Source organism: Phyllostomus hastatus, unplaced genomic scaffold (assembly GCF_019186645.2).
Source record: "Phyllostomus hastatus isolate PE091 unplaced genomic scaffold, TTU_PhHast_1.1 phas_contig_34, whole genome shotgun sequence".
Lineage (NCBI taxonomy): Eukaryota > Metazoa > Chordata > Mammalia > Chiroptera > Phyllostomidae > Phyllostomus > Phyllostomus hastatus.
In genome coordinates, this window is record NW_025333857.1 from 49,624,808 (window position 1) to 49,652,189 (window position 27,382).

General features: G+C 46.5%; 1 protein-coding gene across 1 annotated transcript in view; it reads right to left on the bottom strand.

The window, feature by feature from the left end:
• Positions 1 to 27,382, bottom strand: part of GABBR2 (gamma-aminobutyric acid type B receptor subunit 2) — a 329,379-nt gene that overhangs the window by 123,263 nt on the left and 178,734 nt on the right. The window contains exons 6-7 of the mRNA XM_045840918.1: positions 23,018 to 23,218; positions 8,796 to 9,032 (exon numbers count right to left, since the gene is read on the bottom strand). Coding sequence (XP_045696874.1) covers positions 8,796 to 9,032; positions 23,018 to 23,218 — 438 coding nt within the window. The remainder of the gene's footprint in view (positions 1 to 8,795; positions 9,033 to 23,017; positions 23,219 to 27,382) is intronic.

Genomic DNA, 27,382 nt, shown 5'->3' on the forward strand with positions numbered 1-27,382 from the left:
CATTAGCTAAATGATGATGTCAAGTGTCAGGCACAAATGGGTGGTCGGTGGGGAAGCCAAAGGTTAGCCTCTGGTATGGGGGAGTACAACCAGGACCCCCGAAGATTAGACAGGCAGGAGAGAGAGTTCAACTCTGACAACATGACTTTTAACTTGTGTGTGTGTGTGTGTGTGTGTGTGTGTGTGTGTGTGTAAGTAAAGTCTCCTATTTGGATAAAAAAACCAACCACACAACTCGAGGATCACGGCAGAGCAAGGCAACAGCGGGTGTGAAATAAATGGGGTCTTCAGCCAACAGTGCGATTTCCCTGCAACGGGGAACTCGGTGGCCTCCTTTTGCTACATGATTCCAGGCACCTGGAGTAACTGGATTCCAACCGAAGTGAGTTTACTCTATGGTGTCCGTTTTTCAGACAAAAGTTTGGCATGGGAGGAGAGCAGCAGTATTTAAGTCTTAGCAATTATTTAAAAATCTTGCATAACTTGAACTTTAAGGGACACACTGGCTAGGGGCTGGATTCTCGTTCACCAGTAACAAAGGCAAATAGATCAATAAACTCTGTAAACCATCATGTGCTATTCTTTGTCAGCTTCTTGGTGAGATCAATTAGCAGATAACAGCCACCAGAGGGGACATGCCTGAGCCCCAGGCGGCTGGCCTCTCCCAAGAGGTATTAAAGGGAGGTGTCCAGACCCACAGCTGGCCGAGAGAGGCTGGACAGAGGGTGAAGACCGGGTCTGACACTTAGAGGAACTTCTGGGTCACCCGTTTGGCAGCGGTGAATACTTCTACATTAGGCCACCCACAGGGAACGAGGGGGCAATCACAGAAAACGGTCTACTAAAAATGGGCCCTCTTACAATAGAAAATATTCCCCAGGAGCTGCTTTCAATTTCTACGGCCAAATGCTCTTAGAGGTCTCATAGCCCCACACAAATCTGATGTATATACCCTTCGTAACTTCCTAGGAAAAACAGTATGCATGTTACATTTTCACAACAGAGTACAATGAGACATTATTAACCTCACCTCTGTCACAGGCACCACGGATTAAATTTAGTACCATTTTAAAAGACAAATTAGAAGAAACATTTACCAAAGAGAGTATATGGCTGGTTAGAGCCTTCGTGTCTTAGTCTGGCATACCCAAAGCCTTTGTCCGCTTTGAGACTGGGATAGCACCCGTGTTTTAAGAGGTGGGAAACTGAGAAGAATTTTAAAATAATCACCCCCAGAAATTAAGATTTTGATTTTCACCTGGATGCTTGGTACATGTTCCAAAGCCTGTTTAGAAGGGTTATATCCTGTCAGTGAATTTAATGTACCTCTGGTAGTAAACGGGTTCCTGGGCCCAATTTCAGTGTGTGTGTGTGTGTGTGTGTGTGTGTGTGTGTAGACTCCCCCACACCAACAAGCAATTCCCGGAGACCAGTAGGGTGTCTGAGAATTCAGCTCCATTCTGACACCATGTACCAGGGGACAGCACCAGACCCCATAGGTGAGGGGCTCGGCCCTCTTACAGGATGGCCCTCTGCATCAGCCTGTGCTTCCGACCGACTGGCCGTAAACCAGAAACCCCCACGACCCCCTCCTTGGGCTTGATTCATTTGCTAGAGCAGCTCACAAAATCCGGGAACACAGTTCACTCACTGGACCACCAGTTTGTTATAGAGAATATGAAAGGATATGAATCAACAGCCAGATGAAGAGATGCACAGGGCGAGGGGTCCCAAAGGCGCTTCTGTCCTTGTGGAGCTTGGGGCTCAGCACCGTGGCTCATGGAAACAGTCTGGCTGAGACTCTCCTGGGTTTTTATGGGTTTGAAATCCCTGGCCATTGGTCACTGATTCAACCTCCAGCCCCTCCCTCCTCCCTCCTCCCCAGAAGTAGGGTGGGAAGGTGGGACTGAGAGTTCCAACCCTCTAATCACAAAGTTGGCTCCACTGGCAACCAGCCCCCATCCTTAGGTGCTTTCCAAAAGTTACCTCACTAATTAAACAAAAAATGCCTTCATCACTCTCAGCATTTAAAAAATTCCGAGGGTTTTAGGAGCTGTGAGCCAGGAAATGGGGATGAAGATCAAATACGTGTGGGAAATATATGTTGGTCACCTGAATGACCAAATACTCGAGGGGGGGGCCAAAAATGCATATTTATACTTCCAGTCAAGATGGAGGTGTAGGTAAGCATGTTTCACCTCTTCCTACAACTACAGAAAAGGTTACAACCAGACTTCAAAACAAATTACACCCAGAACTGTCAGAAAATCGAGCTGTGTGGTAGTCCAACAACCAAGGATTTAAAAAAGCTGCATTCATCCAGATGGATAGGTAGGGTGGAGATGTAGAGGTGGGCGGAGAGGCACGGAGACCCGGTGTGGTGTGGAGAGGCGGTGGAACGTGTGGCCCCACATGTATGTGTAGTGGATAGAAATCAGGGATACCTCAGGAGTGAAGGATCCCAGCCCTGGACCAGACCACACAGCCCAGGGTTTCAGCGCCAGAAGATAAATCCCCATTAAGTTTTGACTGTAAAGACCAGTGGAGGGTGGGGTGGTGGAAGAAACTGCTGGATTTTCAGGAAACCCCACTGAGAGGGCCCACATGGACTTAGAACTTACGCAGACCCACCCCCTCTGGGATTCAGCACCAGGGCAACAGCTGGAAGGGCAACAGCTGGAAGGGCAACCGTCACATACGGGGAGTGGGAGAGGTGACTAGAAACAGCGAGAGTGCTGGGCAGACCTCCAGAAGCCAGGCAGTGGCACTGTCTCCTCTCAGAGTCTTCCCCCCATACACAGAGCCACAGAGCAGTGAAGCAGGTTGCCTGCCAGCTGGTGATTACCTAAGGCTCTGTCCCAACACAATTTATAGGTGCCTTCTACAACAGATCACACTACTAAGACAGGGAATCAAAGAAGCTCTACCTAATACACAGAAAGAAACACAGGGAGGCTGCCAAATTGAGGAGACAAAGAAATATAGCCCAGATGAAAGAACAGAATAAAACCCCAGAAAAACAGCCTAACAAAACAAAACAGAGATAACAGCTAAACTAAACAAAACAGAGATAACCAACCTATCAGATGCAGAGTTCAAAACACTGGTTATCAGGCTGCTCAAAGAACTCATGAGTACAGCAACTGCATAAAAAATACCCAGGAAGAAATGAAGGTTACACTAAGTGAAATAAAGAAAAATCTACAGGGAACCAACAGTGGAGGGGATGACGCTGAGATTCAAATCAATGATTTGGAACATAAGGAGGAAATAAGCATTTAATCAGAACAGCAAGAAGAAAAAAGAATTCCAAAGAGTGAGGATAGAATAAGGAGCCTCTGGAACATCTCCAAATGTGCCAACATCTGAATCATAGGGATGCCAGCAGGAAAAGAGGAAGAACAAGAAATTGAAAGCTTATTTGAAAAAATAGTGAAAGAAAACTTCCCTAATTTGGTGAAGGAAATAGACATGCAAGTCCAGGAAGCACAGAGAGTCCCAAACAAGTTGGACCCAAAGAGGACCACACCAAAACATCATAACTAAAATGCCAAAGGATAAAGATAAAGAGAGGATCTTAAAAGCAGCAAGAGAAAGGTAGAGAGTTACCTACAAAGGAGTTCCCATCACTCTATCAGCTGATTTCTCAAAAGAAATCTTACAGGCAAGAAGGGGCTGGACAGAAGTATTCAAAGTGATGAAAAGCAAGAACATACATCCAAGATTACTCTATCCACAAAGCTATCATTTAGAATGGAAGGGCAGAAAAGTGCTCCCCAGACAAGGTAAAGCTAAAAGGAGTTCATTATCACTAAGCCATTATTATATGAAATGTTAAAGAGACTTATTTAAGAAAAAGAAAATCAAAACTATGAGCATTAAAATGGTAACAAATTCAAAACTATCAACAACTGATTCCAACAAAACCCCCCCAAAACTAAGCAACAACCAGAACAGGAACAGAATCACAGAAATGGAGATCACATGGAGGGTTATCAGTGGGGAGGGGGAGGGGGAGAATGAGGGAAAAGGTACAGGGAATAAGAAGCATAAATGGTAGGTACAAAATAGGCAGGGGGAGTTTAAGAATAGTATAGGAAAGGGAGAAGCCAAAGATCTTATATATATGACCCATGGACATGAACTAAAGAGGGAATGCTGGAGGGAATGGGGGTACTGGGTGGAGGGGGTAAGGAGGAAAAATTGGGATAACTGTAACAGCAAAATCAATAAAATATATAAAAATGTGCATTTATTCTTACACGTTTAAACTTTAGTCACCTTCAAAATACTCTCCATTTTATGCAATACACCTATTGAGCCTTTTTTCCACCACAAAACAGTTTTTGAACTCATCAATTTTGATGCCTTTTAGTGCTTCTGCTGTTTTTTGTTTCACCTCTTCCACATGGGCAAAATGTTTCCTTTTGAGGATTTTTTTCACCCAGGGAAACAACAAAAAAAAGTAGCTCAGGCCAAGATTGGGTGATTGGGGGGGTGGGGCATGGAGGTTATGCCATTTTTGGTCAAAACTGCTGAACGCTCAGCACAGTGTGGGCAGGTGCACTCTTAAATCACCCATCATGACATGGGCAAATGCGCTGAAAGAGTCTTCAAAAAAATTTCACTGAAGCCGAATGCAGCCTCTCACAACAATGCCAGCTGGCACACTGATACAGATGGGTTCCTAGAAGACTCACCTAGTGGGGGAAGCCTGTACTACAAGGGCCTGCCCTCCAGAAGATAATTCCAGTTCTTTTAACCCTAACCCTTTGTATATGTATTTTTTTATAAATCACAATATCGTAGGTAGGAAAGCCTCACAGGAGGAGTCTGTTAACCCACAGTTTGTCACCATGAGTGCCAGGGGTGTGGAGCCTGGCATTGCACCCTTGCTCCCAGCACACAGAACGGGATGCCCAGCACCCACAGCATGGGCACCTTACAATTACTCATACACATCCTTTTGCCCACCAAACTGCAGGAAAACTGAGGACAGCTCCCTGGTCTTTATTCCTGTAAGCAGAATGGGATCCTCCCTCCAGGGACCTTGGGCGGACCTTGGGTACTGCCCAGCAGATATTTCTCTACTTGTCTCTCTCCCGCCATGGGCAGGGGCTCTTGAGGGAGGGACCACACGTTACTCCTGCCTATGCTCCCAGCTCTCAGTACCCAGTGCAGAGTCTATTGAAGGAGAGAATGAACACAGGAGCAAATACATCTCTGGCAGACTTAAAGTCAAAATGTGTGTGTGTGCATGCAATGAAGCCCCAAGCAATCCTCTAGGCTGCTGTTTGGGGGTTGCCCAGATGGCTTGTTACTAAAGTGGATCACCTGGCCTTACTGCGAAGCCCTTGCATCATGAGTTCTGGGGCAGGCTGGGAAAGCTGACGTTCTAATGAAGCTCTCTGGGAGAGTCTCGTGCATACAGAAGTTTAGGAACCACTGACCTACACGTGAATTCTGCCGAGGGGGATTCTCAAAATTGTCTAGCTTTGAGACCTAAATAGCGAACCAGAGCAGTTATAACAGGGCTGAAAATCAGATCCGGGTGTGTAGGGAATCCGTGGTGGACGGGATCCCCAGGCCACCTGTGTGCAGGTGGACACGCAGAATCCCATTTCTGGGTGTTCCCTGAGGACGGTCACTGGGGGGAGAGCTTCCTGAGGACACAGAGCAGAGCTGGGCCCCGAGCTAAGCCGGATTCCCGGCCTGGGATGCATGGCAAAAATCTCCTCTTCGACACGCCAGCCGGGAGCCACAGGCCCAGCTCCCAGCTGAGAGCGTGCGTACTGAATCAATTAAAATTGAGTCACAGATACAATTGATTTAATGTGTTTAAACGATTTTCTGTATAGTAAACATGCTGAATGGGTGACCCGGAAGAAGGCGTCTGCCTGAGAGGGGAAAATGGATGCGGCGTGTGCTGTATAATGAAAACCCTTCGGCGAAGAGGAAATGCTTCCATCTATTTCCACCTCTCCTGTTCCTCTCCTTTCTAGCTCTTTGTTTATGACTGAACTTGGCCTTCTGTGGTCTCCTTGGACCACAGAGACACTTTTTATATTGTCAGCAGACGTCCTTTTTCTCCCTCTGATCGGAAGACAATTTTAATGAAACCTGTACTACAACCCAGGGACAAGCACCTATTAATGTGGGACAAAGGGGCTCAGAGCAGGAGAAAGGGCGGGGGTGGGGGGAGTGGAGAACTGTTTCTCTATTGCAACCTCTTGCTCAACTGAGGGGCGACTTGCACAAAGAGGGGGAGACGGCACTGAGCGCAGTGGGGGCCGGACCAAGCAGAGCTATCTGGCTTTGCTGAGTCGGTCTCCTCCCTGTGTGACTTTGGAAGCCCCCTGTCTGAACCTCAGATCCTCATCTGCAATGCGAGGGGGTCGATTTGGAGGATCTATAAGACTGCTCTCAGGTCTGATGTTGGCTGAATTATGAGTCACAAGTTGGAGCAGTCATAAATATGTGTCAAGGAATTTCCCATTAAAAAGAAACTCATCTTCGAGCCATGTGAAGTGATTCGGGCAGTCTTATTTAATTGCTCATCAAGCAGGGACTATGAATTATTTGGCTCAGATGAAAGGGAGCACTTAGAAGAGGTTATAAATGATGTCCGGCTAAGATACCTCAGGCCAAATGCCTGAGCTCTGAGGATGCCTGAGGATGATGAGAGATGGCAAAATGCTGCCTAGATTCTGTAGCTCTCTGTCCAGCCACTGCACTTGGGGTTCCATGAACTCAGTCTGTTAAGTGAGAAGCAACGTGGGAAAAGATGACCTGAATAAGTGTTCCCTTGTCTTGAGACAGCTCTGCTGCAATGGGGCCCTGGGGGAGCCCCATCCCTCTGTCAGTCTCAGTCTGGATTTGCACATGAAGAAAAAAGTCCCTGGTGCTCTGCGAGCCTTCCGGAGGGAGGGGTCTCCAGGCTGTTGGGTGGGATGAGGTGGGGGCTATGGGGAGAAGGGGCTGAACAGACAGGGCTCCAGGCTCCTCCTCTGTTCACCTGAGAAGCTCCTTTTCCACCTGAATGATGTATACCAGGCACCATGTGAGATTTTATAAGAGGTTCTGAGGATAAAAAACAATTCTTTTAAACCACTCTTCTGAGGAAAGCTGTTCAACTTTGCAGTCCAAATGTAGGCTGTGCTGCAAACACCCACTTCGCTGGTCCTCGAGCTCCAGCATGCGTTAGAATCACCGAGAGGGTCTGCTACACCGCAGCCATGGGGCCCCAGCCCCCAGGCTCCGAGTCTGTGGGTCTGGGGTGGGGCTGGAGCCTCCGCATTTCTCACTGGCTACCAGGGCACACTGGTGCTGCTGGTCGGGTACACCTGGAGAAGTTCTGACTTTTAAGAGAAAGGCCCATCTCCTTAGATTGTTCCTTCAGAAACAGGCTCCGATCTACCTTCCCAGCCTCGCCGTCCTCCTTTCCAACATTCCCTGCACATGCACATGTGTTTCCCTCTTGCACACCATGCTCCACCTGGCCAGACGCCAGTCCCCTCCCTGCATGCCCGAGGCACAGCTCACAGGCTGCCTCTTCCCAGAGGCCTTCATGGACTTTTTCACCAAAGGTCACAGAAACCCCTCTGGGCTCACACAGCTTCCCCCTCGTCACCTGTGTTGAGGTCTGGCCCTGCATCTGGACCACAGGCTCCAGGACAGGGAGCCCATCTCACTCTCCTCGGTGCCCACACCCCTGTCTGCACCCCTGTCTGCACCCCCGGCACCCGCGCAGGCGCTCAGTGCCCGGCCCACAAGACCAGACCCCAGGGCCGGCCTGAGTGTGCGCACTAGGGATCGGAACATTCAAGAAATGCACCAACCAACTCATCTTATCTTCTTCTGTTAATGCCCCAAGACAGACTGATTCCATAAATGACTCTTTAAAACGGAGGCAGCACTTTAGCCATTTCAACCTACTCTTTAGACACATTTTTCACATTTTCTGGGAGCAGAGTCAATGACAAATACATCATCATGAGACAGAAATCACTGTCACCTAGGTCCATCACAAGGAGGTAGGGTGACACAACAATTAAGAGCCAGGGCCAGTCCAAATTCCAGCTCTCTCTCTGATCAGACCCAGTGCTTAAACACTCTGAGCTCCAGGCTCCTCACCTCTGATGGGGATAACAGTGGACCTACTTCCTGTGATGACAAAGGGATCCGACAAGACCATTATCAACAATAACAATCACTAGCATTTCTCTACCGCCTAGCACCAGGCATGCATTACTGAGTTTAAGCTACATAAAGTGCTTATTAGCATAGTATCTAGCACAGAAGCATTCAAGAATTATTAACCATTATTACCATTGTTAATTTTACCAACTTCTGTGCAAGACACATCATTATCCCCATTTCCCAGATGAAAAACTTGAGGCTCAGAGCAAGTTACCTACCAGAGTAGGTATTATTTCCATTTTGGGAATGAATACTCTGTGTTTAAAGAAGTAACTTGAAAGTAAAGGTCCAGGATTTGAATCTAATGTTAGTCTAGAGCTTCTGCTACCTGCCCCACCTCCCCGCTTGGAGAGTTCCACCTGCTCTGTGGGCAGCCCACTCATTGCAGCCTCTCTAATCCACGCGTTACAGGCAAGCATTTCCCAATGTGCCCGAGAGCACCCACGGCACCTCCCGTTTCAGCAGCCCTGAAAGCCCACGGCGCACAGGAAGTTATGTCAGGGATCCGGTGTCAGAGGGTATATGACACAGCCCTCCTTGCCGTGTGTGTCTCCAAGGGGCACTAAGGAAAGCACAGCCCGGGCGCTGGGACTGACCGTGACCCCGAAGAAGTTGGTCTCGTTCATGGCGTTGAGGATGATCCTGCCCAGCGTGTGGTCCGTGTAGTTGAAGTCCTGGATCCGCTGGTGCCGGCTGCTGGCGTGCAGCGTCTCCATGGCCCTCTGCAGCGTCTTGGCGATGACCCAGATGCCATCATAGGCGTACCCGTGGAACTTGCTGGGCCCCACGCCTGACCGCTTGTTGTTGTACTCTCTCTCATACTGCTGCGGAGTCTGGAAAACAAGGGGTGGGGGACACCACGTTACAGCCGGCAGGACGTCGGGCACACAGTCCCGAGAGCTGAGACTCTCCGAACATCCAGGTTCTTCCTGTGCGTGATCTCATTTAACCCTCACACCCACCTCACAGGGCAGGTACCACCATCGCCCCCGTTTCACAGGTGAGGAAACTGATTCTGGGAAGTTGACTTGCCTAGCACCACCGAGCTAGCAAGGGGCAGGGCTGAGATTTGAACCCTGGTATCTGGCAAAATTAGGGTGAAGGAATCATGAACCCTAACCAGGGTGCCCCCTGATATTTGCAGGGCCTGGGGCTAGAGTACCAGTGGAGGCCCACATCCCATGTCTAAAGATGTTAATTATAGATAGACCAACACACTGATCAATAAAACCTTTTCTACCTCCCCATCATAAGAAATATATCTTCCTAATTGTGGGGCTCCTCAGAGCTTCCGGCTGGACCTGGCAGTGTGAGGAGAGCCGGCCTTGCTCGGTGGTCCACCCTGGCAGCTCAGCCAAGCTCTATCCACACCCGCCTCCCCACCTTCCAGCATCACCAGCCCCCTGCCGCCCCCCTGCCCCAGAGGTGCTGTTCATCCTTAAGAAGATGACCCAGGCAAGAGATTCCCTCGCACCAGAAGCAGCTTCAGCCACTTGGGTAGGGAATTCAGAGTGTGGTCTAGGAAGGAGAGAGGTACAGGCTCTGGCTGGCCATATCTTGGTGGACTTGAGGATTCTGAGCTCCATGCGGCCTGAGCAAGGCCCTCTCAGAGCACGGGGCCTAGGCCAGGTCCCAGGGACCCAGGGGTCAGGGCTGCACTGACCGTACATCATACCCTCCTCTTTCCTCTTGCATAGTATAGCAGGGTCTGGTAATAACTTGGCAATGAACAAAAGAGAATTCTTTTCTCCCATTGAACTGAATTTCAGAACAAAATTTCACTGGTGATATTAACATTCTGACTGTGGTCTCAAAGTACTGAGAGCGCCTTTTCACCCCAGGCCTGGAAGCTCTCTCATCCATTTGAATGCTGCCACGGGGAACCCATTACCCTCGGCCTCTGCAGGGCCTTTTCTCAAATCACATCTGAACTCCTCTCCCAGAAAGGGCATCAGAGCCCACGGTTTAGTCTTTGGAAAAACCCTCTTGGGGGACAAATTACACATAGAAACCATCGATTCACTGTCAGTTTATACTGGGAAGGGCCCTTAGATGTGGGCCCATATATCCCACCTCTGCAGCCTGAGGCACAGAGAGGTCCAGAGATTTGCCCAAGGTCACACAGCTTGTGTCTGGGCGTGAGCATGCGCACATGCACGTGTGTAGCTAGACTGGTCCAATTCCATCTCTGTTATTCTCTCATTTTTGACTTAGGAAGGCATAACTGCTTTTTGAAAACCACCCCAAGTTGTCTGGGGCCAGGCCTCGTGTACAGGACGGTGGTGAAGCTGAGCCACCACAGGCTGGGTGGTGCCAGGGCTGGAGCCCAGGTCACTTGCCCTTGGCTCAAGGCATTAGTAGAGTGCGGTCACTCACAGCTGCTTGGGGACAGCCAAGCCCGTGGGCCCTGCAGACAAAGAATTCTGCCCGACCAAGGGTGAATGCTGGTGACCCCTCGAAGGGTCCACCTCTATCCTGCTGGATGACTCAGGTTTTGTCCCTGCTTAGTTTTCCTCAGAAACGCATCGCATTCTGATCCTCAGTCCAAATGCACAGCAGAAACTCTCTCCAAACCAAGGCTTCTTCCAGCTGACAGCACTGTGGCCCGCCCCACCCCCCACACAACCCCGGGGCTGCCCTACTGCAGTCACCCCTCACTGTTTTGCTCCTCCTGGGGGAGTGGAAACGGTCCATTAAAGGGCTCTCTCTCTTCTACCCTTTGGGGGTCCTTCAACCTCATTGGGTTTGTTTGCACCTCAGGGCTTCTGCACTAGCTGTTTCCTCTGCCAGAAAGCTCCTTCCCCAGATCTTTGCATGATATTCTCGGCCCTCCAGTGTCCACGCTTGCCACTTTTGGGGGACAGCTTCCTGACCCACCCTTTCTAAAGCACTCTCACCACAGACATTCTCTAGCCCCTGGTTTTATCTTCTCTTTTGTACCTTTCATGTTTGTAAGTTTCCTACTTATGGGTTTACTTGCTTGTTGTCTGCTGTTCCAGCCTCCCTCCCCACAGCTAGAATTAAGTTCCCCGGGCTCAGGGATGCTGTCTTGATCACTGAGGTATCATCAGAGCCCAACACAACACCCACAGAGACCCTCCCCCCATTATCTATTTATTTTTTATTGTTGTTCTATTACAGTTGTGCCAATTCCCACCCCCCCATTGCTCTTCCCTGCCCTGCCCAACCCCCACTCCCACAGTCAATGCCCACCCTGTTGTCATGTCCATGGGTCATTCATACATGTCCCTTGACTAGACTCTTCCCCTTCTTTCCCCCATTATCCACCTCCTCTATCCCTCTGGTCACTGTCAGTCTGTTCCTTTTTTCCATGTCTCTGGTTCTATTTTGCTCATTTGTTCATTTTGTTAATTAGGTTCCACTTATAGGTGAGATCATATGGTATTTGTCTTTCACTGCCTGGCTGATTTCACTTAGCATAATGCTCTCCAGTTGCATCCATGCTGTCACGAAGGGTAGGAGCTCCTTCTTTCTTTCTGCTGCATAGAATTCCATTGTGTAAATGTACCATAGTTTTTTGATCCACTCATTTACTGATGGGCACTTAGGTTGCTTGCAGCACTTGGCTATTGTAAATAACACTGCTATGAACATTGGGGTGCCTAGGTTCTTCTGAATTGGTGTTTCAAGATTCTTGGGGTTTAATTCCAGCTGTGGGATCTCTGGATCAAAAGGCAGTTCCATTTTTAGTTTTCTGAGGAAACTCCATACTGTTTTCCACAGTGGCTGCACCAGTCTGCATTCCCACCAACAGTGCACGAGGGTTCCCTTTTCTCTACAACCTTGCCAGCACTTGTTGGTTGTTGATTTATTTATGATGGCCGTTCTGACCGGTGTGAGTGGTATGTCGTTGTGGTTTTAATTTGCATCAGAGACCCTTTCTAAGTCTCAGTTCCTCCCTCTGAAAAACGAGGAGGTTGGATCAAGTGACCCAGAAGTTTCCTCTCAGCAACAGAGACAAGAGCCCGGCCATGTGATGAGGACATTGGGAGTAGAAGCAGGCCATCCTGCCCTCCAGCCTCAGCTCTGTGGTTGACAACTGTGACCTGAGGTGGGCCCTGTCTCCCCAGGCCTCTGTGTTCTCCCTTGTTGGGTGACGTGAGGGTTCAGTGAGATGAGGCGTGCGAAGTGCCCAGTCCAGGGTCCAGGACATGGAGGGAACCTATGAGTACCAGCCACTGCTACTGAGAGTGAGGGTCCAGGATGTGAGCGTGGGCTCTGGCAGCCACACGGTCACTTGATGGGATGCCCTGGAGACCCCAAGGCAGTGCCGGAGTCTGGGGTCCGCGATTCTCCATGTGCGCACAGCCTACCTGTACTTCCTTAACAGCTTCCAATCATTGGACATTTAGGCGAAAGCATCCTTGTATCTAAATATTCTAAATATACACTGATAATTATTTTTTTTCAGAATACATTCCCCCAAATATAATTGCTGGAAAAGGGGATACAAAACTTAAATAATATTCACCCATATATAGATAGAGCTAATTTATCCTCTTCAAACATGAAAAGTTAGAATTCCACCAGGTATGAAAGTGCCAACCTCCCTGTCTCTTTGACAACAGGTAATTTAACTTTAAAAGTCATTGTCAGTTTGTTAGGTTAAGAGAAAAGTATATCTCCTTTTACTTTTAATTTGCATTTCTCTGGTTAATGATTATAGTGAGTCCCTGTCATTATTTTCATTCCTTAAGTGCACTGCTGTTTAATGCCCATTGCTGCAGTGGAAGTCATTCCTTTAATGTTTTGTTGTAACGCACCCTTGCTATTTTTCCACCTTTTACTATTATAATTTTCTTTGATGTTTAACTGTAATGTGAGTAGATTTCTGGTTAATTCAGCTCCTGGCTATTTGAAAAGTACTAAAATTACTTGAATGTGTCTTTCTTTAATTAACTGCTTTAGGCCTAAAATGGACGAGGTGCCCTGGACTTCTCTCCTCCTGGATCTCGCTCCTGTGCATTCTGTCCGATGCACACAGAGGCATCGGTGCCGCTTGCGTCTGTCTTTGAGTCCCGTCTGGTCAACCTCATGACTCCATTCGGATGACGTCTGCAGACTCTTCCCTTCCTGTCCAGAACGTGCTGCCGGGGCATCCTTCAAGGCTTCTGTGACCCTCTTAAATTCGTTAGGAGTGCAGATCAGGGTGTGGTCTCACCAGGAGGTATGAGTGCCATTTAAAAAATTCCTTAATATATTTTATTGAGGTTTTCTTTTTTGTGTGGGGACACTAGGGGGATCAAGATCATATTGTTTATTCAATTTGACCTTGGGGTGAACACAAGCCCCTGCAGACCCTTTTCACGTGTGTGCTTATAAATCTGTATCTTTTCTATCTCAAAAACCGTTCTTCGTTCCGGGGACAAGGGCAGAGGAAGGGTGGAGAACACTGGAAATATGGCTATTTGCCTCTCTGCAGGCAGAGCCCTTGGAACGGGACTCAGGTGTAGCTAAACCCTGAGAGGTGACCTCATTCTCCCAGTCTGTGCGAGTACCCAGCTGGAGTTTTTGCCACCTCCTTCTGTCCCAGGCCATTCATCACCGCCCAGGTGAGGCCAGCACCAATCTCCCTTGGGCAAAACAAGGACAGCAGGAAGGGACAATTGTCTGAGAACAAGTAATAGTTGTTCTTGAAGCAGGTCTCCCACTATTCAGGGTGGGAGGACTTCTTCCATTGGAAAGCCAACACGGAAAGCTGATTAATTACCCATCGTCTGAGGTCAAGTGTATGAGATGCTAAAAGTTTCTGAGAAAATAACTTTTTATAGATTGTCCCACTTACTGACAGGTTGTGCTCCAGCATATTTCTGAAAGGCAGTTGTTGGAACTTGGGACATCATTTCCCATAGAAACCCTGCTATAAATAGTAGTCAGGTTCCCAGGCTGGCCCACACAGGGTAGCTAAATGTTGCTTTCAGAGGAGGGGGCCTCACAGACTGAAGAGAGGAGAGGGAGAGGGAAGGACACATCTCCAATAGCCGCCCTCTTACCCTGTTCCCTCCACAGCTCTAAAACTAGCCAAGTTTCCCCCTAGAATTCCTTGTAAGGTGCTGGAATTGCAGAGTCCCATTTAGTCTACGGTCCCTCCACACCAGGCTGTGCACCACCTGGGAGCTTGATGAAAGTGTAGGTGCCAGGGCTCTGCACTTCGTTTCAGTGTGTCTGTGAGGTAACTCAGACGTCTGAACTTCTAAACACCTTCGAGGATTTCAACAATATACAAATCAATTACCACTGATTAAGTCCTTTCTATAAACTGATTATTGGATCTTCTCAATAACAATTTCCAGGTTTGTTGAGGCCCTCCTGAGACTCCTCCAGTGCTGGGAAGTGCACTCTCTCTCAGGCCTTCCACTGGAGGGGTTCTTGATGTCTATGGACTATCCCTCTGGATGCAGAGTTCACATCTGCCTCCCTGTAACTTCCACTCAGCCGGCTACAGCTTCCTGTGAGGCCACAATAAGCGGCTGCTCTTCCTTACAGCACCTCTAAGAGCTGAAGGCAGTTCATGCTTACTCCATTCTCCAAAGGCTCTTCTCCTTTTAAGTGAAATAGTCTCAATTCAGACTTCTACCCTGACTATGACGAAATAGCTTATGTCAGACCAAAGCTCTTATAAAGAAAGCTCAGAAAAGCAGAATAAAATAGAAAAAGAGATATTCAAAGGCATCAGAAAGCAACCAGGACATCCAGGACTTGAGGAGCCAAGATTCTGGAGAGAGGAGACATGCTTTGAGAAGAGCCCAACATTCTTTGCTCTTCTCCCTTGAAGTGTCTGATAACTTATAAGGGTTATTGCAGAAATGGGAACCACTCAGTCAGAGTTTTTGGCAGTTCCACAGAGAAGGGGGAACATAAACCCTGTAGTGTGGGGAGAGCAGAGCAGAAGGCTGGTAGCGCCAGGGTCTGAGAGGAAAAGGAAACAAAAAAGTGAGCCTGGTATTCAGACTGGCATTTGCATTTGAAATATTTGCTGATAACTAAGCTGCATAGAGCAAGAGGCTGAGAAGCCAAGCACAAAGTGGCGCTACTAAGCAAATAAGCAGAAGTCTTTAGAGTGTCGGAGTAGCAGGAAGGCACAGGGTGGACTCTGGAGCCAGTAAACACCCCGGGATTTCAGCTGAGAATGCTGAACGACAAACACCAGAAATAAGAGCCAACGAAATGGGTCAGGCCTTACAAAAACTAAAACCAAGCCTGAATCATCTGGATTATTGATTGGATTAAAGTGATCTGCCTCTATCCCAGCTGCCTGCTTGAAGACAAATAAATCTTCTCTAGAGAAACATAACACCATCTGTAGCCTCCACAGACTCTCATATCCACATCAGTTAATCAAATTTGCCATGCACACTAGGAGATAAGACCTCACAATTACAAAAAGATAAGAAGTAAAGTAAGTAATTTGGGAAAGAAGAAAAGTAGAAAATAGACAAAGACCCACAGGTGTTCCAAATCTTGAAAGTTACTAGACATGGGCTCTAAAATAGCATGATTTATATGTTTGAAAAATAGATTAAAATATACAGACTATCAACAGTGAACTGGGAGCTATGAAAGAAAAAGGAAATAAAATGGAAATTCTAAAAATAAAAAAATAAAATAACTGAAAATAAGAACTCAATAAATGAATGAAGAAGCATATCGGATGCAGTAGAAAATAGGTTAGTGAACTGGAAGAAAGTTTAGTAGTAAATATTCACACTAAAGCAAAGAGAGAAAAAAAGGGTAGAAAATAAGAAAGGAACATAAGCAATGTTGAAAATGTACAACATATGTATAATTGGTACCCTGGAATGTTAGGAAACAGAATAGGCATAAGCAGCACTTAAGGCAATATTATCTTTCAGTTTACCCAAACACACATCAACTCACAGATTCATGAAGTTCTATAAGGCTCTGTGAACTCCAAGCAACATAAACACACACAAAAAGATTCACTTAAGCAAAGCATTATGAAACTACTGAAGACCAAAGCAAAAGCAAAAATTTTAAAAGCAGCCAGAAGGAAAAAAAGAAAAAGGATTGATTAACTTCAAAAGAGCAACAAGAAGCTTGACAGCTGACTTCACAGAAACAATGAAAGCTGAAAGGCAATAAAATGACATCCTAAAGGGCTGAAAGAAAATAATAGGTCATCTAGAATTCTGCACCTAGTTAACGTATCTCTAAAAATTAAAGGTGAAAGAACGTTTCAGACAACAGAAACTGAGAAGATTTGTCTCCAACAAACACAGTAAAAAAAAGACCGAGAAGAGTTCTTTAGGCGGAAAGAAAATTATCATAAACAGAAGAACAGAAATGCAGGGAGGAATGAAAAGTAATAGAAAATGTAAATATGTGAGTAGATCTCAGGGAAAAATTACATCAGAGCCAAGAACATCCAAGAAAATCTTAAAGAAGAACAAGGATGAAGGACTGACACTACCAGGTATCTGGTCTTATTATAAAGCTTCATTTATTAAGACAGTGTAGTTTGGTGAAAAGGTAGACAAATAGACCAATGGAGAACAGGAAGTCCAGAAACAGATCCACACTAGATACAGTCATTCAGTTTACGACGAGGGTGGCTGCAGTAGCACAGAGGCTGGGGAGGACAAGTGTCCCCAAATCAATTGATTATCCATATTGAAACAAATTAATCTTGGTCTTATCTCCGATCATACAGAAAATTAATTCCATGTGGATTCCATATCTAAATGTGAAAGGTAAAACACAACTCCTAAAAGACAAGGAAAATATCTTCATGATCTTGAGTGGACAAAGATGCTTCTACAGGATACACATATACTAATCATAAAGAAGACTAATATACTGGAAGACATTACAGTGAGGAATTTCTGTTCTTCAGTCTTGGCCAGTGTGGCTCAGTTGGTTGGAGCATCGTCCCATAACCGAAAGGTTGTGGGTTTGATTCCCGGTCAGGGCACATACCTAGGTTGTAGGTTCAGTCCCTGGTCAGGGCACATATGGAAGGCAGCCAATCAATGTTTCTTTCTCACATTCATGTTTCTCTCTCTCCCTTCCTCTCTCTCTAAAAGCAATGAAAAAATGTCCTTGGGTGAGGATAAAAACTAAAAAGAATTTCTGTTCATCAAACTACATCATTAAGAGAGTGAAAAGATATAATACAGAATGGGAGAAGATATACATAAACCATCCAAGAATTTATATACAGCGTATAAAAAGAATTTTTACAAATCAATAAGAAATAGGCAGAGACTCCAAGTGGAATAATGGGCAAAAGCCCTAAATAGGCAGTTTATGAAAGAGAATATCAAAATGGCCAATGAAGATATGAAAAGGTGCCCAACTTCACTGGTCATCAGGGAGATGGAAATTAAAACTACACACCCACCAACTGGCTAAAATTAAAAAGCTGGTAATATCAAATGTTGGTGAGCATGCAAACCAAGTGGAACTCTCAGTCACTGCTGGTGAGTGTGTAAATTGGTGCAACCACTTTAGAAATTGTTTTGCAGTGTCTACTAAAGCTGAACATATGCAAATCTTTTAACTCAGAAATTTTAGCCTTAAGTAGGCACTCAGTGGTCCCTTGATCACATACTCACCAAAACACATCAAGTACCCAGAAAAAGAAACAAACAAAATGTATGCAGTTCTACAAGGATAATTATAAAATATTCTTGGCAGAAATTAAAGACTGTCTAAGTAAATGTAGGAATATATAAAATTTGTGGATCAGAAGACTTTGTAATATTAAGATGTCAGTTTTCCCTAAATCAATATACAGATTCAATGAAATTCCAACAAAAACCAGAGCAGGTTGGTATGTGTGTAAATTGATAATCTGATTCACAACTGCACACAAAAATAGAACAACCATAAAAGAAGAAGGAGGCCTTATTAAGCATAACCGTTATCAAGACTTACTATAAAGCTACTGTAATTAAGGCAAAGGTATTTTGGTGAAAAACAGACTAACAAATGGAAGAGAAAATAAATTATAGAAACAGAAACAGATATATGCAGTCATTTGATTTATGATAAAGGAAATACGGCATCACAGTGTGGGAAAAGGAGGACTTTTCAATAACTGATAATGGATCAATTAGATATCCATATGAAAAAGAAAGGATGAAAAAGAATCTTGATCCCTACCTCACACCATACACAAAATCGACTCTAGGTTGACCGTAGATCTAAATGGGAAAGGTAAAACAGTAACACTTCTAAAAGACAAGAGAAGAAAATATCTTCATGACTCTGGGATAGGCGTCGTTAAAATAAAGAATTTCTGTTCCTTAAAAAATACCATTTAGAGGACTTCCAGGTAGCTGAAGACAATGCAAACTGTATGTTTAATTAACCTTTCCAAAGTCTCGAACTATACTAATGGCCTTCTATAAAATGGCCTTATGCAAAATTTTATATAAGATCATACCCTAACCAATAACTGAAGACAGGGAATACAAAAAAATGGCAAAGTCACTGTGAATAACGAGAAATGTCAACAAACCCCAGCACTACAATCACCTGTTCTTTTGCTCACGCATGCCCTGTGCAAGGCTTGTGGCAAATACAAGTAGATCAAAGAAAACTGGGGGAAAAGAACAGGTGATGGGAGCCATTTAAGGGTGAGGTAGAACAGGGACCAGCAAGACGACTCCACCCTATACCTGAGGATATTGAAAAAGTAACTGGACAGATCAGAACACTTACTATAGAAAAGGGATTTCAGAGCGTTTACCAAGAGATGTATGATGATGCTCAAAGCAACATTATTCACAATACTCAAACAGTGGAATACTTGTACAGCAGTGAAAATAAACAAATATCTGCACAAACTAATCTTACTAACATCATATTATATGAAAGAGGAAGGCTCCAATATGTATACAAAGGTCTGCCCAGAAGGTATCCAGCCATGCGCTAGGAAAAACAGGGACATTTATTGAAGAAGATACAAGAAACATTGTACATAGGAAAATGACATCTCAGTCCCCTTCAAAGTAGGCACCTTGGCACCTCACACAGTTCTCCCAATCTCCATCAGCTGCCCTGTCATATTTTCCTGAATCTCATCGGTGGTCTGAAATCTCTTCCCTTTCAAAGGTGATTTTAATTTTGGGATAAGCCGGAAGTCACAGGACACCAAATCCAGGCTGCAGGGGGCACACATGCTCACTCGACAGCATCGACCGCCCTTGTTCACACATGCACATTCCAGCCTACTCTCCTTGGCTGCCAGGTTACATCGATGTTGCACAGACAATTCTTGTATTAATAATGGCAGGACTTTTTCCGTACAGACCTCATATACTGTATGATTCCATTTAAGTAAATGAAATCATCTGTACAGTGATAGAAGTCAGAAGAACGGTTACTTCTGGCTGTGGGTATTGAACGGGACAGGGTCTAAGGATGGCTTTTGGATTGTTACCATTTTCTTTCTTTTTTTGATCTGGGTTGTGGGTGTATGGGCATTCTACTTAAACAAAACAATTATTTAAAAAAGAGCAAAAGTAATTCCAATTCCTTAGGCCATTCCTCATCTCACATAACTCTGGGTTGTGGACTTGCCATCCACCTCACTACTCCTTTGTCCTACCCCGAGACTCCTGTGCTGGAGAACGGCGAGCACTAGAGTTCGTTGAGAACCTATTTTGCATTGGCGCTTTGTAAAATACTTCTGTACTACCTCATCCCTCAAAGCTCCATGATCTTTGTCACGGAGCTCCCGTGGCAGTGACAACGAGATGGGTGCAGCGGCTCATGGGTCGTCAGCTCTAAGTTGAGGATTCAGTAGCTTTGTGCTCCCTCCAGTTCTGATGAATAGTCATGATGGTTGCAGAAGCTTCTTGGCCAGAAAACATTATCAATCTCAAGAGAATGAACCTGTGTCTTTGATAGAGTGTTGGGGCCACCTCTGAGGTCCCACTGATTCCAGGGTCCTGTGAACATGTCCATCTGGGCCTGGCCCAGCTCTGTGCCTCAGCAGGGGAACCGTGCCCTGCTGACCACCATCCGCCCCCCAGCAGTCATGTAAAATGCAAGTTCAAATTCAGGAAACATTTCTCAATTCTGTAGAACTTCCTTTGACCATGGACTTCTGAAGGCTGGTTGGGGAAGTTGGCTCGTGGTCAAACCACAAACAGGAATGCTTTATTAGCCCTGGGCCCTGCACCCTGGGGAGAGAGTGCTCACCAAGAGCAAGTACGAAGGACGGCTCAGCCCAGGAAGGGGCTTGACCAGTACTACTTGCTCAAGGCCAGGACCCGGGGAGGAGAACAAGGTGCTCCCTTTCAGTGTGGAATTTAAGAGGAAGCCAAAACCCTCAGTAGTCAAGATAAATAATATTTTAATAAATCAAAACTAATGTAGAAAGTCTACAGTGAACAAAATATCAAAATACTAAATAAAGATAAGGCCCAATCCTGCCATCGTGCGACTCAAATCACTTGGTTTACCCTAATCCCGGGCCTGAGGACTTGTCTCTATTTAAAATTTTGGTATTTTGTTCACCATGGATTTTCTGCATTAATTTTGACTTTTAAAAAATATTGCATTAAAATCTTTTTTATCTTGATTACTGAGGGTTTTGGCACTCCCTTCGATTTTGCCCTTAATCCCAGCCGCAGAGCCTGTGAGTTACAACTGGGGGGACAGACTGCTGAGTTCGGACCAGGAAGGTGGTCACTGCCGAAAGGACCGTTGTGGGCCCAGAGGGACCAGTAGGGACATTAAGGGGAAAAACAGTCCTTCTGTACTGGAAGGATCTGGGTGTCTGATGGGAGGCTCGTCTACACAATCCCTTGGAGAGCCCTACGGCCCTCTGGTTCTAAGAGGTCAAAGGCTTCAGATGTCCCTGTGTAACTTTGATCATCTTGTAACCTCAGATAATGCAAGAAATGCTGCCTCTTGCCTCAAAGACTTCGGGGACAGGGACAGGGTCTCCCAGAATTCTGGGAGCTGCCTTAAGCCAGGAGCCTGCCTCTGCTGCCCTGGCATCGCTCCATCCTGGGAGGCCCAGGAGTTGGTCGCCCACGCTGTGAGATGAAATGAACAGCCCCGGGAATAGCGCCCAGGTGTCCCATTCACAGACATAGCAGCACTGGGGTAAGGTCAGCCTCCTCACCTGCCCCAAGTAAAAAAAAAAAAATTCAAAAAGGAAAGCCAGCAACCTGGGACACAGTTTGTCATAAAGTCAAAATATTTGCTACAACACTGAAAGAAATGATCTTCCCAAAATGCACTCCTGTGTACAGCTGACATCTGCGCTTGCCAGCCCCGGGGGGTGGGGGGGTCACCTCCACGCTCCCCAGGATGGCAGCCCTTCTCCCGGCCCTTCCTGAGGCCCTTCTCCCGGCGCCTCCCGGCCCTCACCCCCACTGAGCTTCACAGGCCTTTTGTGTAATCATTTACTTCTTTGATTTGCTTTAAGTCTCTCGGTTTAATTATTACACTGTCTGCTCGCATAGAATTTTCCCCTTCGTTTTTGTCTTTTCCTCAAATTTTACACTATTTTTAGATTAAAGTATAGAGTATCCCTGGACCAAGTATCTGCTAATAAACTGTAAGCTTTGACACTTTTAATAATAATACTTGCTGAAACACAATGAGTTTCTACTTATTATTCAGCATCTCAAAACCTTTTTATACACTCATCGATTTTGGTATAAAAATATGTCTTTCAACCTTTTCTCACCAGGGTGTTTTTCCAGGGTCTCTCAGGTGCCGGTGTGATCTGAGGGGTTGTTTACACAGCGTGTCCTGATGGTCTGCCATTTTTTTTTGACAAATCAGTAAACCATTCTTGTAGAGTTGGCTCCAATTGAGATTAAATAATGGATAAAAGTAATACACATATACATTTTACTTTACATGCAGTTTATTCTCTTAGGGAAATTGCGTCTGTAAGAACTCTGGAGCGGAGGGCAGAACCTAACAATCTGAGCAGTGAGAAGAGAGAAAAGACTTGTGTGCACTGCTGGACTGAATTCTGGCAGGCAGTTAAAGTTGAGAGATGAATGTTCCCATCTTTCCCAGGGCTGTCATCACCTGTTTTTGACGATGCTCGCACTGATAGAGAACAGTGTACGTCGTGCTTTTGAAACACTTTTGCACGTGCCACATGGCCTGGTTCCCGCACAGCCCTGCTGGGTAAGCCAGGGCAGGGTTCGTAAACCCCAGTGAGAACGCATGGACTTAAGCGACCTGCCTAGGTCCTCCTCCCAGTTGCGACAGTACCGAGGGACCGGGCACCATGTTAGCCATCTTGCGCAATCTGCTATCTGTCCTCCTTTTAACCCCAGAGGAGGGTATTTTTACCACCGTTATACAGAAGAGGAAACAGTGGCTCGGAGAACTTAAGCTCAAGGTCACAGCTGGTAAGTGGCAAAATTGGGGTTCAAACTAGTCTGGCTGGTCTACAGCACATGTTTCCCCCATCTACTTGAGGGTCTTTCTTCTCTGCACAGACAGGAGCATCAGTGTGACTGAGAAATGATATTCCAGGTCAGAGGGACACAGAATAAAACTATAACAGAGCCTGGGAGGCAATACTTGCAGTTGGTACTGTAAACGTCCCAACTCCACCCCTTAGGTATACACTGTGTTCTGAGCTTGCAAAATACCCTTACTGCCCACAGTTCCCTAGAGGGGAATGCAGTGGGTAGCTGGCTATTCCCATTTAACAGATAAGTGAAGCTCAGAGAGGTCAAGTGATTTGCTCAAAGACACACAGCAAAGAGCACTTTTTGCCAACATAATCAGATAAGATGATCAGAGGAGAGGGATTCAGGGGCTGAGATGGACTGACCAAGACACTGACCTTTCCTGAGATGGTCTTGATCTGCTTGGAGCTCAGGGGTTCAAAGTCCACGCCAATGTAGCCCTCCATGGCAGCAAGAAGATTCTTCCGGAGACAACGGGAGGAGTTGGCTTCTGTATGCACCTGCTCCCACCAGGAAGGCTCGTACCAGCCTGGGATGATCCACTGGTATTTGCTACCGTACATGTTCTCCTCATATGCCTGCAACAGACGGGTTGACCATGAGAGTTACACACTTGTTCAAGGATTTGTGTCCTGTGAGAGAGGTGTGTGTGTTGTATGTGTGTGTAGGGGCGGCTGGGGGACTCAGGCTTCCTCTTGCCAGAGGATTTATTATTTTTTCTATTATTTGCCTGGACTTGTCCTTGTTATCTTTCAAGGGACCCAAGGTAGTTTATGGATAACACACATATTAGAATAGTCAATATTGAATAAAACTTAAAACGTAATGACCTGAAAAAATATAAATTATATCTTATATTTTATATCAGTAAGGAGAAAACAGACCAGTTCTTCAGGGAAATAAATGTTTTCTAGGCTTTAACCCTAAAGAAAATGGCACATATTAGCTAGCATGGTATCAACAACATCCCTATAACAAACAGATTTTATAAGGCTATTTTTGTGTAGATCTTTACTAAAATCTGAGACCATAATCTAAAAGCACAATGCAGAGGGAGCAATTTTGCAAAGGGCCAAGAAAACTTAATCTAACTCTGCAATTTACATAAGATGCCTCTTGGCAAGCTGAGCAGTCTCTCTGAATCTTCTTTACCCAAAGCATGGCGTGCATAAATCCAATCCTACAAGTTCCTTACATTTATATGCTTTGCATACACCTTATTTGCCATTCATGTTCATCCTTTGAGGTGGTCAGGGCAGAATTTATTATCCCCATTTCAAAATAAGGAAGCTAGAGATCAGAGACTGAAAGTCAGTTTTCCAAGGTCACACAGCCAGGGAGAAAACTCAGCCCAGAACCTGGGTCTGCTGACTATTATGCAGAAAAACCACACTTCCTTCCTCCCATTAAAAAAAAATGATCAGACTATTCTACCGGACCTCTATCTGGCTTTAGTTCTTATTATGATGTTTTATACCAGGCGAAGCATGCCTTTTGAGAGCTTAGAGGCACCCAGGAAACCCCACTATGTAGGAATGTCATGTGCCATCAAAATTGGGTCCAGAATGAAGTTTCTAAGTAGATTCAAAGTCTGTTTTTTGAAATTCCCCGCTATTCTTAGCAAAATAAAACAATGCCTTTTGCATGCCTTCTCAATCTTAACAGGCTGAGGCAAGAAGGCAGCCCCACTTACTAGAAACGTACATGAAAGAAGAGTCAACAGACAGCAACTGAGGACAGGAGGGGTCTTCTAGTTGGACACAAAGGTGGGTTTTCACTATGGGAGGGAGACCATGTGATAACCTAAGGGCGGCCTGAGCAGGAAGCCAGAGCCTGGCAGGGGTCTGCCGTGAGCCTGCTGACCTGCCATTGTCCCACTGGAATTGTTCCTTACGAGTGCATTTCCCGCAGCACAGAAGCTTGGTCCACTTGATTGACAACACATTTTGTTTTGGAACATGAGTCAATTTTAAAGATAAAGAAGTGTCTACTGGCTTTCAAGAGGGAAAAAAGGATTACAGTCAAGCAGTACTAGACACTGTGCCCCGAGCTACCAGGGGAGCTAGCACATGGCAGCCTGGTCCTCCCACCACTCACCTATAGCCTGTGGGAAGCAAAGCCCATGCCACTGGGTTGGTGCAAGAATTCAGTGAGATACTATGTGCACCACGCCCATCCAACACTACACTAGGGATGTGCAGCTGCTCTGTCTTCTTCCCCTTCCTTCTGGTAACTCGTAGAGCTTCATTCCAAACACCAGCTGTTATTAGGAGTCACGTGCAGTGACGCTCCTGAGGGTAAAGAGGACTGGTCCCAATACCAAATGGCCCTAGACTGTTCCAACTGGAGTTTAGGATCTACTTTTTGGCTCTGTCGCCTTTCTTGCTGTCAGGTGTCGGTGTCACTTCTCACTGTCATCAAGTCCCTCTGCTCACTCTGCATGCGCTGCTTTCCAATGGCCACGGGCCGGGGAAGGAGAGGCCCTCAAACACGTGTGCAGAGCAGAAGTGGATGGGGTTTGAGTGCGGATCTAAAAGGCAGGCAGACTGGACTTGAACACGTCACCCACTGCTGAAGCAAGTGCGGAGAGGCCTCCGGACCTCCGGGCCTCCGTCCCAGTGCCCCCACATTCAAATGAGCCGAGGTTGTTCGCCACATGACCTCTAAGGGGCTGTGGGTGTGCTTGGCTGTCCCCTTTGCCTGATGGGGAGGTCCTGGAGGGTGGCGTCAGCTTTTCCCAGGTTCCTCAGTTCTCTGTGCAGTGTCCAGTGTAGAGATCACCAATAAATGGTTGTGGAGTGACTCGCCGGACGCATGTCCAGTTTGCTTGGTCACCTTGGTTTTCGTTTTCCCTGCCCCTGGTAGCAATGTGATCTCGGGACCTGCGGCGACCCAATGGGCCCTGCCACATGGCAATGGGTGGTCCTAAGCTCATGTTTATTCCTATATACTGCTTTGGTTCCTATTGGCTGTAGACAGAATCGTGACCAGAAATTATTTTAAAATCCCATTTCTTCTTTCATAACCTTTCCTTTTGCCTCCTGCCCTCCCCATGCAAGGTCATTTCCCTTTACCATCACAGTTCACTAAAATACAGTGAGAAACCCTCACATCGGTAAAGCAATTACCAGTTGAGATGATGGTCTGCCTTCGACTGCTTTACGGAAGCCTCTCAACAACCCCATCAGGTTGCTGGGGCAGGGGGTTCACCGCTTCCCCTGTGGAGGTGAGGCAGCCGAAGGTGCAAAGCAATCTGCCTGAGGTCACACAGGCCGTGGAGCTACAACCAGAGCCCAGGCCGGAGAGCTGGAGAATTTAGACTGGACCACCGAGGAGCGAGGAGAAGACAAAAGCGACGTGCCATGCTTGTACTGTGCTAGAGCCAAAACGAACATTTTGCCACAGGGCTATAAATAGACCTTGCATTTGCTGGGGCCCGCTCGCCCACTGGGCGGCGGTTCCAATCTCAAGAACACAGCAACATGCTGCAAAGACTGCATCACAGCATTTGGACGGTGGGGACGCGGTGTTCCCACCTGGTCTGAGCTCTGACCCGGCAAGGCACAGGAAGGCTCCCTCTGTGGGTCTCTGCTCTGAGCAACTGGCTCCTGCCCCCACCCTACTTGACACGCCCGAGTCTTGACCCATTGTGAAGACCCGGAGCAGACTCTCCTCAGGACCCTGCAGACCTGCCAAAGGAACTCCTTCCTAACCAGAAAAGAATGAACGACCTGGAAGGCAGAGCCATCTGAGGGTCCAACACATGGAATAAACACCCAACCCAGAGCTCTGAGAAACTCCTGCAGAACCAAAGCGGCTGGCGAGGACTCTAAGGGAAGGCCCATCTCCAAGTACAGAAAACCCAGTAAGAGGAAAGAGTAAAGTCGGGGGAGAAGGTAGGATGGTGTCCCATGCCATGTGGAAGGCAGGCAGCCTGGGGCTTTGGGTCAAGAGGAAGACAGTCACGCCATCTGTTCTGAAGCAGAAGCAGTGGCTGGAAATGCCACTCGGAAAATAATCCCAGTGCACGGCACAGAGTGGAGTCACAGCCACGCCTCGGGGTGTGCTCGGCTCCAATCAGAACACGAGGCTTGTCTGCAGTTCTTGCAAACAGGAGGTGGCCAGTGCCCAGTGTGGTGGCTTTATGGATCAGTTTTATTAATTTACATTTCTCGGAGTTATTACTCACCATGTGCCAGCTGCTTGCAAGGCCTGGGGACATGGGGGATCGGCCTTTTTCCTAAAAGATCATGTCCTCCAATTCGAAGCTTTATTTTCCAATTCAAAGTGGGTCATTTCTGGGCCTTGCATGGTAATGTGTAAGGGTTTATGAGTCTTGAAGCAAAATTCATTAAACCAATTTGTTCTGTTTTTAAAATGTTTCTCATGGTCCTCCTTGGATGATCATATGAAATGACCACTCGTTACCCTTGATGGATAGACAGGATGCTTAATGCAACCTTATAAAGTCCCTCGGTTGGTAAACTCGGCAGCCCATCAGTGGTCCTCTGGACACTCGAGACTTTCCCTGGCCAACAAATGAAGACCCCTGATGTCAACCGGGGGCTCCCAATAGACAGCACACACTGTGCAAATGTTGTTGCTCATTTAATGTTCACAACAATCCTGTGAGATAGGTGTTATTCATATCCCCACTTTACAGGTGAGAAAACCGAGGCTCAGAAAGTGTCAGCAACAAGCCCAAAGGTTCAGTAACCAGGCAGCAGAACAAGGGTTCCTGC